Source organism: Serinus canaria, chromosome 18, assembly GCF_022539315.1.
Source record: "Serinus canaria isolate serCan28SL12 chromosome 18, serCan2020, whole genome shotgun sequence".
In the NCBI taxonomy this organism is placed as follows: Eukaryota; Metazoa; Chordata; class Aves; order Passeriformes; family Fringillidae; genus Serinus; species Serinus canaria.
In genome coordinates, this window is record NC_066331.1 from 1,287,285 (window position 1) to 1,299,691 (window position 12,407).

Sequence of the window (12,407 nt, forward strand, 5' to 3'; positions counted from 1 at the left end):
CCGCCCTGCCCTTCTCGCCCGCCGTTAATTGCCTCCCTAATTGGTTCATTGATCTCGGAGCCGCCGCTCGGTGAATCACGGCCCGCAGCGCTGACACTGAGGAGCCCTTGGCAGCCTTTGGCCGCAGATCCCGGCTCCTGTGCCCGCTCTGCCACGGTCCTGGCACCAAAGCGGGCCTGAGCAGGCTGGCTGTGGCAGCCGGGCTTTGTTCCAGATGGAAATGTCACCGCTGGTGACAGCCCCCGCCGGGACCCTCGCGTCCCGCCCGGACGGAGGAAGAGGAGGAGGAGGATGGCAGCGTTCCTCCGTGCCCTGGGATGGGACCGTGACCCCGCCTGGCCCGTCCTTGGGGACAGCCCCGCGTGTCCCCAGTGCCTGTCTCGCCATTCCCGGCTGGCTCCAGGCTGACACAGATGGATTTGGGTTGGGAAAGAGCCCGGCCGTGAGCCCAGCCTGCACGGAGGGGACACTGCAGGGACACGCTGGCCCTTCCCAGGGACATCCCCAGCCGGCAGTGCCTGCTGCCAGCCCTGCAGGACGTGCCTCTCTGCCCCAGACAGCTCGTGGCAAAAACCCCAAAGGATTTGGGTGCCCCAAATCCCTGGAGCTGCCTCTTGAGGGGTCTCGCTCACCCTGATGGGACATGGCAGCAGATTTGTCCCCTTTGGGGGTTTCATGGGCATTTTGGAGGCTCTGGGGCTGCTCCTTCTCTGCTGGACAGGCAGGGCTGTGACACTGGGACACTGAGGGGACAGGCAGGGCTGTGACACTGACACAGGCAGGGCTGTGACACTGAAATGTCCCCGCACAGAGAAGTGACACTGAGGACTGGGGGTGGCAGTTGGTTTTGCTGATGCTCCTGCACAAAGCCACCACGGCTGTCCCCATTGCCACCCACACGTCCCCAGGCAGGGCCATCTCTGCCAGCCACCCCCACCGGGGGCAGCGTGTCCCCAGGGCCAGCCCTGCCGTGTCCCCGTGTCCCCTGGGCCAGCCCTGCCGGGTCCCAGCTGTCCCCAGCCCTGCCAGCACGCTGTCACAGCCTCATTCCGGGTCCCTGGGGTGGCGGGGGCAGCTCCGTGTGTCTGTCCCCGTGTCCCTCCCAGCTGGCACCTGGCCCTGCAGCTAATGAGGGATGCAGCAATTACGGGGTTGATTAAATCCTAAATCAGGGAGCTTTCAAACGTCCCTGACCTTTCCCAGCTGGGGCTGAGCAGAGGCTGTGGCACACAGCTCATGAGATGTGTCCCTCTGTCCTTCTGCCACCCCTGCTCCGTGTGGCGTGGCACAGGAGGGGACCCCGGGCTCTGTGACCGGCGACAATCGGTGACAGCGCAGCCTCTGTCCCCTGCGCAGCTGTGCTGATGTTTTGGGGGTGTCAGGGCATCAGGAGCAATCCCTGCCCGGGAAGGGCTGTGAGGCATCGGGAGGAGCTGCCCAGGGAGGGCTCAGTGCCCGTCCCCGGAGGTGGCACCCGGAGCCCTGCCCTGGGGACAAGGTGGCACCCGGTGACAGAAGTCTCAGTAATTCCGGGATTCTGTGACACCCGCGAGCGGACGGGGGACTCTGACTGCACCCCCCGAGTGACAGTGACAGCCGCTAGCCACGGAGCCAGCTCTGCTCGTCCCCGCGCTGCCGCGTGCTGCTCATTAACCTTGTTAATTAGCCGGGCTGATTACGGGGGTGGCAGTAAGGTGAGGGTGCTCTCAGGTCACTTTAATGCCAAGGCGGAGCTGTGTCCGGGGGTCTCTTTGCAGCGGGGGAGGCGGTGACAATGAACGACAGCGACACGACAGCACCGCCTTGTCGCGCCCGCCCGCGCCGCCCGCCCGCCTCGCTTTGAGGCCGCCGCGCCCGCGCCAACCGCAGAGCCGCGGGCGGGCCCGCCCCCGCCGCGCTGCCATTGGCTGAGCGCCCCGGGGGGCGGGGCCTGCCCGCGGACACGTGTGCGCACCCGGAAGCGGCGGCGGGACCGGCCCGGGTCAGGTCCAGGTACCGGGGGGGAACCGGGGCGGGATGGGATGGGGGTTCTGGTACTGCCCCGGCCCTGGCACCGCCTCGGAGCCCCGCGTCTGGGGGTACCGGGGCTCCTGGCAGCGGCCGGGGCACCGGGGGCGCCGCGTTCGGGGGGTTCGGGGCCTGCGGCGGCTCCGGGGCTGCGGGTCTGGGGGGTTCGGGGGTCCTGGGGCGAACCAGCGGCTCAGGGGTGTACGGGGTGCGGGGGTCCTGGGGCTGGCCCGGAGGGCTCGGGTTTGGGGAGCTCGGGGTCCGGGGGCTCTGGGTTCGGGGGTTCTGGCACCGGCTGGAGCTCCGGGTTTGGGGGTTCGGGGGTCCCGGGACCGGCTGGAGCTCCGGGTTTGGGGGTTCGGGGGTCCCGGGACCGGCCCCGCGGTTGGAGGCCCCGAGGCTGCCGGTGAAGGCTTGGGGAGGGGGGATTTGGGGGTGTTTGGGTGCTCCTGGGTGGGCTGTAGGACCCCCTGCAGGAAGGGGGAATCATCCCGGGGGGGTCTGAGCCGGGCAGGGGCTGGGAAAACCTTGGGACGAGGCTGGGAGAGCCTTTGGAGCTGCCAGTGTGTGGGTATATTTCATAAATATTCACACAGAAACCTATCAATGCCTGTATATTCCATTTATTTACACATAAACGTTTCCACGCAGGTGTGTGGCATAAATTCATTAATGTGGATTTCCAGCCTGGCTGGATTTCCCTGGCACTGCTGCTCCCTGGGCTGTTCCCAGTGCTCGGTGCCCGTTCCCTGGGTTGGTTGCCCATTCCCAGGGTTTGGTTGCCCATTCCCAGGGTTTAGTTGCCCATCCCCCGGGGTTTGCTGCCCTTTTCCCCTCTCCCGAGGTGCCAGGAGCGGGTGCTTTGAGGTTTTCACCTCCCACAGCAGGAAAAGCGGGCTGGGGGCACAGGAAGGGGTCTGGGTGAGCTGTGACCCCCCCAATCCCCCCGGGGCTCTGCTCCAGGTGGGTCCCCATGAGCTGGGCTTAACTTGCAAAGCCTGGCCTAAGGGGGTAGGGGGGGATGGTTGGGCTGGCTGTGGGGTGCAGAGGGGGTGGGCTGGGCTTTGGGGGTCCCTGGCTGCTCTCCCAAGGCTGCTCCTCTCCCCTAGGCCAGCATGATCCCGGGGCTGGGCCCGGGGCTGCAGGCGCTGCTGGGGACGCTGCTCACCTGGGGGCTGACAGCAGCCGGCTCGGCGCTGGTCTTCGTCTTCTCCAGCGGCCAGGTGAGCCCTGGATCCCACAGATCCCACAGGATCCCAACCCCGGGGCAGCCCCTGGGCCCTGGATCCCACAGGATCCCAACCCTGGGACAGCCCCTGGGCCCTGGATTCCACAGATCCCACAGGATCCCAACCCCGGGACAGCCCCTGGGCCCTGGATCCCACAGATCCCACAGGATCCCAACCCTGGGGCAGCCCCTGGGCCCTGGATCCCACAGATCCCACAGGATCCCAACCCTGGGACAGCCCCTGGATCCCACAGGATCCCAACCATGGGGCAGCCCCTGGGCCCTGGATCCCACAGATCCCACAGGATCCCAGCCCCGGGGCAGCCCCTGGGCCCTGGATCCCACAGGATCCCAACCCTGGGGCAGCCCCTGGGCCCTGGATCCCACAGATCCCACAGGATCCCAACCCTGGGACAGCCCCTGAGCCCCTGGAATCAGCCCCTGGGATCCTGATCCAAGGGCAGATAAGCCTCCTGGAATCAGCCCCTGAGCTCCTGGGATCTCACAGGATTCCAATCCAAGGGCAGGTGAGCCCCCTGGGATCAGCCCCTGAGCCCTGGAATCCCACAGATCCCAACCCTAGGGCAGCTCCTCAGCCCCTGGGATCAGCCCCTGGAATCCCACAGATCCCAACCCTAGGGCAGCCCCTCAGCCCCTGGGATCCCACAGATCCCAGTCCAGGGGCAGGTGAGCCCTGGCACCCCCCAGGATCTGGGCTGTGCCCTGCTCCTGCCTGGCTTTTCCTGCCTGCTCCCAGCTCCTTTCCCAAGCCCAGCCTGGGCTGTGCCCCTGGAGCTCTGTGTGGGAGCTGCAGCTCCCCTGCCCCCAGCCTGCTTCTGCTGCCACGTGTCCAGGGCAGGATTTGGGTCAGCCCCTGCTCAGAAGGAGCCAAGTGGGGAGCTCAAAGTCATCCTGGATCCAAAATTAGAGCCCCCCCTGGCCAGGGTGCTCCAGATTGCCCAGATGGATTTATTATTTATGCCTCAGTCTTGTGATGCTTTCTTCAGGAGCTGCCTGCTGAGGGAGGCTCCCTGTGGAGGAGCACTGGGGTTCTGTCCTTGGGGAGGGGCTGAGAACCTGCCCTGGCAGGGACAGAGCTCCTGGGGTGCCCAAACCCCAGTGCCAGCCTGGCCCTGGGCACTGCCAGGGCTCCAGGGGGGCACCCATGGCAGCTCTGGGTACCCCATCCTTCCATCCCAGGGCACAATTCCTGCCCAAACCCCCCCAGGCTGTGCAGAGCCCCTCTCCAGCCCCGGGGCAGAGCCCCCCCACCAGCTCAGGGGGGTTTGTGTTTGCTTTTATTTCCAGAGGCGGATCCTGGATGGCAGCCTGGGCTTTGCTGCAGGGGTGAGTGCAGCCTCCTCCTCCTCCTCCTCCTCCTCCTCCTCCTCCTCCTCCTCCTCCCCGTGCTCTCTGCAGCCCCTCCACGCTTGGTTGGGTTCTCCACTCCAGTTCCAATCCCTTGGATGATTCCCTGAGGGCAGGGAAGGGCTCGGGCTGCTCCTGCTGAGGGTGGAGGTGGCACCAGGATGATGAGGTGCCCACGCTGCCCTTGGCTCTCTGCAGTTCCTCCCCCTCTTTCCTGGGGGCTCTGGGCTGGGCTGGGGGCTCTGAACCCTCAGCAGGAGAGGGAACAGAGAGCTGCAGCTCTCCCTGGAGGCTGAGTGTGAAATGTGGAGGAGACCCTGGAGCTGTGGGATTTGGGAACGCTGCAGGGCCTGGGCAGTGTGGGGCTGGCACTGCCCAGCTGCTGGGGCACCTGGGGCCACACCCACACTCATTAAATCCCCTTTGTTTCCCTCTTTAATTATCGAGTCCAGCTGCTCAACCCCACCCTGCAGGTGCTGGAGGGCACCTGGGACGTGCCCTTGGGTGTGTCCTGGTGGCACCTGGGCTCTGCCACGTGCCCCTGGCTGTGTCCTGCTGGCCCCTGGCTGTGTCCTGCTGGCACCTGGGTGCCGTGGTGGGTGGCAGGAGCTGGCTGTGCTCCCTGCAGGGTGGGGATTGTCCCCCTTGGTGGCTGTAGGGGGTCCCTGGGCTGGCATTTCTGCAGGAACCCCACCAGGACGAGGAGCTGCTGTCCTGGCTGAGGCCACCAGGTCACCCTGGCAGCAGCTGAGTCAGCCCAGCCTGGCCCAGGTGTGGCTCAGGGAGCAGAACTCCTGCAAACATTTGCTTTGCCCTCAGCTCTCCCAGCTGGCAGGGCTCGGAGCAGGAGGGGGAATTGTGCCTGGGGTGCCTGGAGGGGCCAGGGGGACACTGGGGACACCGGGATCCCCCAGAGTTTGAATTTTCCCAGCTGGCAGTGCCATGGCTTGGCCAAGAGCTGGGTCTCCATCTTTTCCCTGCCTCAAAAGGGTTTCACAGCACAAGGAACCTTTCCCTGTCCTCCCTTTGTTCATTCCTTCCTTCCCTCCCTCCCCCCTTTTTTCCTTTCTTCTCCTCTCCTCTTTTCCTTCTTTTCTCCGTTTCCTGTTTTCTCCCGTTTTCTCCTGTTTTCTCCTTTTTTCCCGTTTTTCCTGTTTTTCCTCCCTGTTTTTCCTCCCTGTTTTTCCTCCCTGTTTTTCCTCCCTGAATTCCTTTCTTCCTCCCTAAATTCCTCCCTTCCCCCTTTTCCCCCTTGGCCTCCAGGACCCTGCAGATGCTCCAGCTGCTCTGGGGGTGCTGGGGTGGATAACTTGAACTGGGATGTACTGGGAGCATCCTGCCAGCTGGAGCTGCCCCTGCTGGTGGCACAGGTGTGCCAGGTGTCACCTGGGCTGGGGAGGGCCCAGAGCAGCCCAGCTCCCTGCAGCCCTGCCCCAGTTCCCTCCCGGAGTCCCAGCAGATCCCAGTTCTGCATGCAGGAGCAGGAGGTTCTGTGTTTCTGTGTTTCCATAGAGACAAAGCTGTGCTTGCTGGGGCATCTGATGGGGAATTCTGCCTTTTCTCTGAAATCCTGACATCCTTCCATGAGATTTTTTTATTGATTTGGATTTCCTCCCCCCCAGCTGTTCTCTGTGGTGCTGCAGGGCTGGGCAAACACCTGCAGCCCCTTCCCTGCCGCCTTTCCTCTGCCTGGGCTGCACTTGGGTTTTGCCCTGTCCCAGGTGGAGCAGGAAATCATCCTCAGCCCTGCCCAGGCACTCTGGGATCAAATATTCCCTTCAAACAGCACCAGGAGCTCCCTCAGCTCTGCTGGGGCTGCTCGTGGAGCTTGCACGAAGCCAAGTGGAAAAGTTTGGCAAGGAAAGTGCCCTGCCAATGCCTTCATCCTCCACCTGCTTTTCCAGGATTTCCTGCTCCCCAGTGTCCCTTGGTGTCCCCATTCCCATCCCAGGGATCCCACAGGAGGGTGCCCAGGCCCTCCTGCTTCAGTCAGGATTTAACTGCAGCCCAGCCCTGCCTCTGTTTATTCTGAATTTTAACTTAAAATGAGGATCCCTGGACTGGGGGCTGAGGAGAAGCCCAGAATTTGGGGGATCCCTGCACTGAATCCCTGGGGAAGGGGGTGCCAGCCCTGGGAGAGGTTTGGGTTAAATCCTGCTGGGTTTGGAGGGATTCCCACCAGAGGGAGGGCACAGATCTGGGGTCACTGCTTGGTTTTTGTCCCCTGTCCCACTGCTGGAGCCCAGGGCAGGCTTTGGGGTCCCCCAGTGAGGCTTTGGGGTCCCCCAGTGATGATTTGGGGTTCCTGAGGCTTTGGGGGTCCCCCAGCTGCCTCCTGCCTGCTCTGTGTTGTCCCAGTCCTGCTGCATTTATGGCATTGCTGCATCTTGGGAGCACAAATGCTGTGAAAATGCCCCAAATCCCCTTTGGGTCCCTGGCTCAGTGGGGCTGGAGGGAGGGGAAGCTGTGGAAATTCCTCAGTGCCCCGGTGCTCCCAGGTTTGTTGATCCAGGGGGATTTTCCTCTTTTATTCCTGCCTGGGCTGGCTTGGGGACACTTGGGCTGTGTGTCCCAGGGCTTTGGGCTCAGTGTGAGTTTTGGGTTGTGGGCAGGAGCTCCAGGAGGTCCCAAATTCCTGAATCCCACCCTGAGCTGAGGACAAGCTGCCGAGGGACTCCCTCTCACCTTGGGCTGTTGGAAATCCCTGACAAAGCAGCAGGGCTTCCCAGCACAAATGGAATAAAGGCCTTTTCCTGCAGCTGGGGCTGGCTCAGAGCTGTGTCAGAGCCCTGAGCCGTGGGATCCTGGCAGGAGCTGGGGGCTGAGCTCTGCCAGGGCTCTGTTTGCCGTGGGGAAAGGAGATCCTCACGTGAGCTGACAGCACCGTTCTCCAGAGCCTCTCCCCGTGCTTCCAGCTGGGCTGTGTGGTTGTTTTTTAAAGGAGGTGGCATTTGAAATATGAGGTTTGACAGCCCTGCTTAAGGCTGACATGACAAGCCTGGCTCCTCTTACTCACAGCAGCAGAATCTCACAGCCCCCAGGGACGGGTGTCTGCAGCAGAGGCAGCTCTGCCTCCCTGCTCACCTGGGGGCCTGAGCCTGCTCCGAGCCCTGGGCTGGCAGCAGCTCCTCCAGAGGGGCTGGGAGCTGGGGAGGAATCCTGTGGGGAGGCGTGGGGACACTGCCAGGAGGTTTGGGGTGGAAACTGGGGAGGAATTCCCAGTGAGGGTGTTGGGACACTGGCAGGGGGTTTGGGGTGGGAATTGGGGAGGAATTCCCAGTGAGGGTGTTGGGACACTGGCAGGGGGTTTGGGGTGGGAATTGGGGAGGAATTCCCAGTGAGGGTGTTGAGACACTGGTAGGAGGTTTGGGGTGGAAACTGGGGAGGAATTCTGTGGGAAGCTCTTGGGACACTGGCAGGGGGTTTGGGGTGGAAACTGGGGAGGAATTCCCAGTGAGGGTGTTGGGACACTGGCTGGGGGTTTGGAGTGGGAGTTGGGAACCTCTTGGGACACTGGCAGAAGGTTTGGGGGGGAAACTGGGGAGGAATTCTGTGGGAAGCTCTTGGGACACTGGCAGAAGGGTTGGTTGAAACTGGGGAGGAATTCCCAGTGAGGGTGTTGGGACACTGGTAGGAGGTTTGGGGTGGAAACTGGGGAGGAATTCCCAGTGAGGGAACACCCTGATACAGTGGAAGGTCTCTGCCCACGGCAGGGGGTGGAATGAGCTGAGCTTTAAGGTCCCATCTAACCCAAACCATCTGTGATTGGAAGATAATTGACATAAAACTGGCAGGATTTTTATGGGATCACTGGCAGGAGGGTTGGGGTGGGAGCTGGAAAGGAATTCCCAGTTGGAGTGTTGGGACACTGGCAGGAGGTTTGGGAGCTGGGAAGTAATTCCCAGTTGGAGTGTTGGGACACTGGCAGGAGGTTTGGGAGTTGGGAAGGAATTCCCAGTTGGGGTGTTGGGACACTGGCAGGAGGTTTGGGAGCTGGGAAGGAATTCCCATTTGGGCTGTTGGGACACTGGCACAGGGTGCCCAGAGGGGCTGTGGCTGCCCCTGGCAGTGCCCAAGGCCAGCTTGGACAGGGCTGGGAGCAGCCTGGGACAGTGGAATGTGTCCCTGCCATGGTGGCACTGGATGGGCTTTGAGGTTTTTTCCAGCCCAAACCGTTCTGGAGCTCTGAGCATCCTGCCAAGGGAATTTCCTGGGGCAGAGCTGGGCTCACCCTTCCCAGCACCCTCCTGCTGCAGCCTTGGGTTCTGCTCCTTCCCTGCATCCTGCACCCATTCCTGCCCCGGGATTTCCCTCCCTCCCTCCATCCCCTGGGATCTCACCACTCCCCTTCTGTCCCCAGGTGATGCTGGCAGCCTCCTACTGGTCCCTGCTGGCCCCAGCCATCGAGCTGGCCCAGGAATCCGGGACCTTTGGGGCCTTCTCCTTCTTCCCTGTGGCTGCTGGCTTTGCCCTGGGGGCAGCGTTTGTGTATGGGGCCGACCTGCTGCTGCCAGAGCTGGTGAGTGGGGCTGGGAGGGGGCTGGGGAGGGGGCTGGGAGGGGGCTGGGGTCAGCCCTGAGCTGGGGAGGGGGCTGGGGGTCAGCCCAGGGCTGGGGAGGGGGCTGGGGGTCAGCCCAGGGCTGGGGAGTGGGAATTCCCACTTTGAGAACTCCTCCCAGTCCTGGTCAGTGGGAATTCCCAGTTTGGGGGCTGGGGGATCATCTCAGTCCTGGTCAGTGAGAATTCCCAGTTTGGGAACTCTTCCCAGTGTTACCAGAGGGAATTCCCAGTTTGGGGGGCCTCTCCCAGTCCTGGTCACTGGGAATTCCCAGTTTGGGAGCTCCTCCCAGTGCTGTCAGAGGGAATTCCCAGTTTGGGAGCTCCTCCCAGTGCTGTCAGAGGGAATTCCCAGTTTGGGAGCTCCTCCCAGTGCTGTCAGAGGGAATTCCCAGTTTGGGAGCTCCTCCCAGTGCTGTCAGAGGGAATTCCCAGTTTGGGAGCTCCTCCCAGTCCTGGTCAGAGGGAATTCCTGGCTGGGGGGTTCCTGCCCTTCCTCAGCTGCCGGGAGCAGCAGCAGCTGCTAGCTGGGCAGGGGTGGATTCTCTCCCAGATTTAATGAGGTTGTGATTTCCCTGAGCCCTGGCTGGCTCTGCTGTGCTGGATGCAGCTCTAGACTCGCTGAGCTCTGCTTTTTTGTTGTTTTTTTTTTTTTTATAAATCTCGCTGTTTTCCCCCTTTCCCAGTTGTGCCTTTGTCCTTTCTGCTGGCAGCACTCCTCCCCAGCTCAGGTGTGACCTCGTGTCCCAGCCCAGGGGCTGCACCTGCAGAGCTGCCAGCCCTGGCCGTGCTGCCCACGCCAGGCAGGCAGCTGAGCCTGCTGCCAAAAACACAAATTAATGGGGAGCTGGTGGATTTCTGCAGCTGGCAGCCCCAGTGGCACAGCCAGGGAGGAGATTTCCACACGCTGCCAAGGGGATCCTGCAGGTTTCATGCTGAGTTCAGTGGGATTTTATTGGCCTGAGGTTGTGAGGAAGGAGTGGGGGGTTTTTAGGAGTCTGCAGCACCAGCCTTCCCCTTCCCCTGGCGTTTGGGGAGGGGTCCCAGCTCCAGTCAGCTGGGAGGAGAATTGCTGGGCCTTGTGGGGTCACTCTGTCCTGGTTTGGAAAGCCAGGGGTGTGTGAGGCAGGCAGGAGAAAATGGAAAATTCTTCCTTCTGTTTCCTCTGAAATGGAAAATGTAAACTTCCTTTCTCAATTCCTTCCTTCCTTTCTCAATTCCTTCCTTCCTTTTTCGTTTCCTTCCTTCCTTTCTCAATTCCTTCCTTCCTTTTTCGTTTCCTTCCTTCCTTTTTCGTTTCCTTCCTTCCTTTTTCGTTTCCTTCCTTTTTCATTTCCTTCCTTTTTCATTTCCTTCCTTTTTCCTGAGCTCTCCCTCGTTTCCCCAGACCTCCTGGCACGTTTAACCCGTTTTTTTCTTTAAATGAGGCTTTCATTTGGTGCCTGGGGAGGTTTTGGGTGCTGGGGGAGCCTCTGGTGCCTCTCCCAAAAAGGGTTTGGGGCTCAGCATCTTCCCTGCCGAGCCCCGAAGGCTCTGAGGGAAAGTTTACTTTAAGAATTCAGTGCAGCAGGTCCCTGGTGGCTCAGCAGCTATTTTGGGGCTGCTGAAAGGCAGAGGAACGCTGGAATTAAGTGTTATTATCCTCATCCTTCAGAGCTGTCTGCAGCTCTGCCTCCTGGGCTGGGCTGTGCTCAGGGTTTGGGATGTGCTGCTTGCCCTTGCTGGGCAATCCCACCAGGGATGCCCAGAGGGTTCCCCAGCCCTGGCTCTGGCTTTGGGCACTCCCTGGCTGCTTTTCCTGCTGGATTTTCAGGTGCAGGTGTGAGCTGGGAGCAGCAGGAGCTGGCCAGGCTGCCCAGGGCAGGATCCCCACCCCGAGGGGTCAGAGCTCTGAGCCTGTGGCACTGGGGGCGTGGCTGGGGTGGCACTGGGGCGTGGCTGGGGTGGCACTGGGGGCGTGGCTGGGGTGGCACTGGGGAGTGGCGGGGTGGCACTGGGGCGTGGCTGGGGTGGCACTGGGGACCTGGGTGGCATGGGGCGTGGTGGTGGCACTGGGGGCGTGGCTGGGGTGGCACTGGGGAGGTGGCTGGGGTGGCACTGGGGGCGTGGCTGGGGTGGCACTGGGGAGGTGGCTGGGGTGGCACTGGGGAAGTGGCTGGGGTGGCACTGGGGGCGTGGCTGGGGTGGCACTGGGAACATGGCTGGGGTGGCACTGGGGGCGTGGCTGGGGTGGCACTGGGGGGTGGCTGGGGTGGCACTGGGGGGGTGGCTGGGGTGGCACTGGGGGCGTGGCTGGGGTGGCACTGGGGAGGTGGCTGGGGTGGCACTGGGGGCGTGGCTGGGGTGGCACTGGGTGTCCCCAGAGGGCTTTTCCCCCCTGAGGGATTCCAGCCCTGTCTGTGAGTCCCCAGGAGCTGTCCCCAGGCTGTTCCCAATCCCCCAGGGCTGGGGTTGGGGGTTTGGGTGCAGGGCAGCCCCCGAGGCTCCCGGAGCTCCCTGGCTGCTGCTTTTGGTGGATCAGAGCCCCTGGGCAGGCAGGAATTCCCTGCTGGGAATGGGAGGGAGGCAGCTGGTCCTGCTGGGGGCTGCAAACCCCCCCAGAGCTCTGAGTGCCACCTCCAGGGATGGGCACTGCAACTCCTCCCAACGCCTGGCACCTTCTCCTGGAAGAAATTCCTGCTAAAAATGCAGATATTTACCAGGAATCACTTCCCAGTGCCCCTCTCCCCCCAAAAAGCTGCTCCCTAATCCAGCTGTGGTTTGGGCCTGAGGGAAAAATTGCAGTTTTGACCAACGTGCAGCCACACCCTGATGGTCCTGCAGACCATCAGACTCTGAGCTTCTCCAGCTCAATAATTCAGGGATTTTGGGGTGGGTGGGACGAGGCAGGGCAGTCCTGGGTGCACCTGGAGGAAGCCTGGAAGCTGCTCCTGCCTCTCCCTGCTGCTCTGTGATGGGTTCATCATCCCAGGGGAGCTGGGAGCTGCAGGCTCCGGTGCTTGAGCAGCACCCCCAGATTCCCCTGCTGCAGTTCCACTGCCCAGCCCCCATTCCCACTCTAATGTGCTTTTTCCTCTTCAGCTGGCACTCCCAGCCCCCGAATCACCTGCTCAGCCTCCTTGCTGGGGCAGGGGGAGCTTTCCAAGGCAGGATTTTCTGCTTTGCTGAGTTCTGGAGTGTGGAGCTTTGCCTGCTGGAGGGGGAGGATGGAGCTGGGGGCTCCTGCATTCCTGCTTTGCTCAGGGCA

The 12,407-nt window shown here is 62.3% G+C and overlaps 1 protein-coding gene across 1 annotated transcript in view; it reads left to right on the forward strand.

Annotated features, from left to right (window-relative positions):
• The first annotated feature begins 1,926 nt into the window (after window positions 1-1,926).
• Window positions 1,927-12,407, forward strand: part of SLC39A11 (solute carrier family 39 member 11) — a 41,794-nt gene continuing 31,313 nt past the window's right edge. The window contains exons 1-4 of the mRNA XM_050981571.1: window positions 1,927-1,992; window positions 3,117-3,230; window positions 4,544-4,582; window positions 8,964-9,122. Of these exons, the coding sequence (XP_050837528.1) occupies window positions 3,123-3,230; window positions 4,544-4,582; window positions 8,964-9,122 (306 nt within the window). The 5' untranslated portion in view covers window positions 1,927-1,992; window positions 3,117-3,122. The remainder of the gene's footprint in view (window positions 1,993-3,116; window positions 3,231-4,543; window positions 4,583-8,963; window positions 9,123-12,407) is intronic.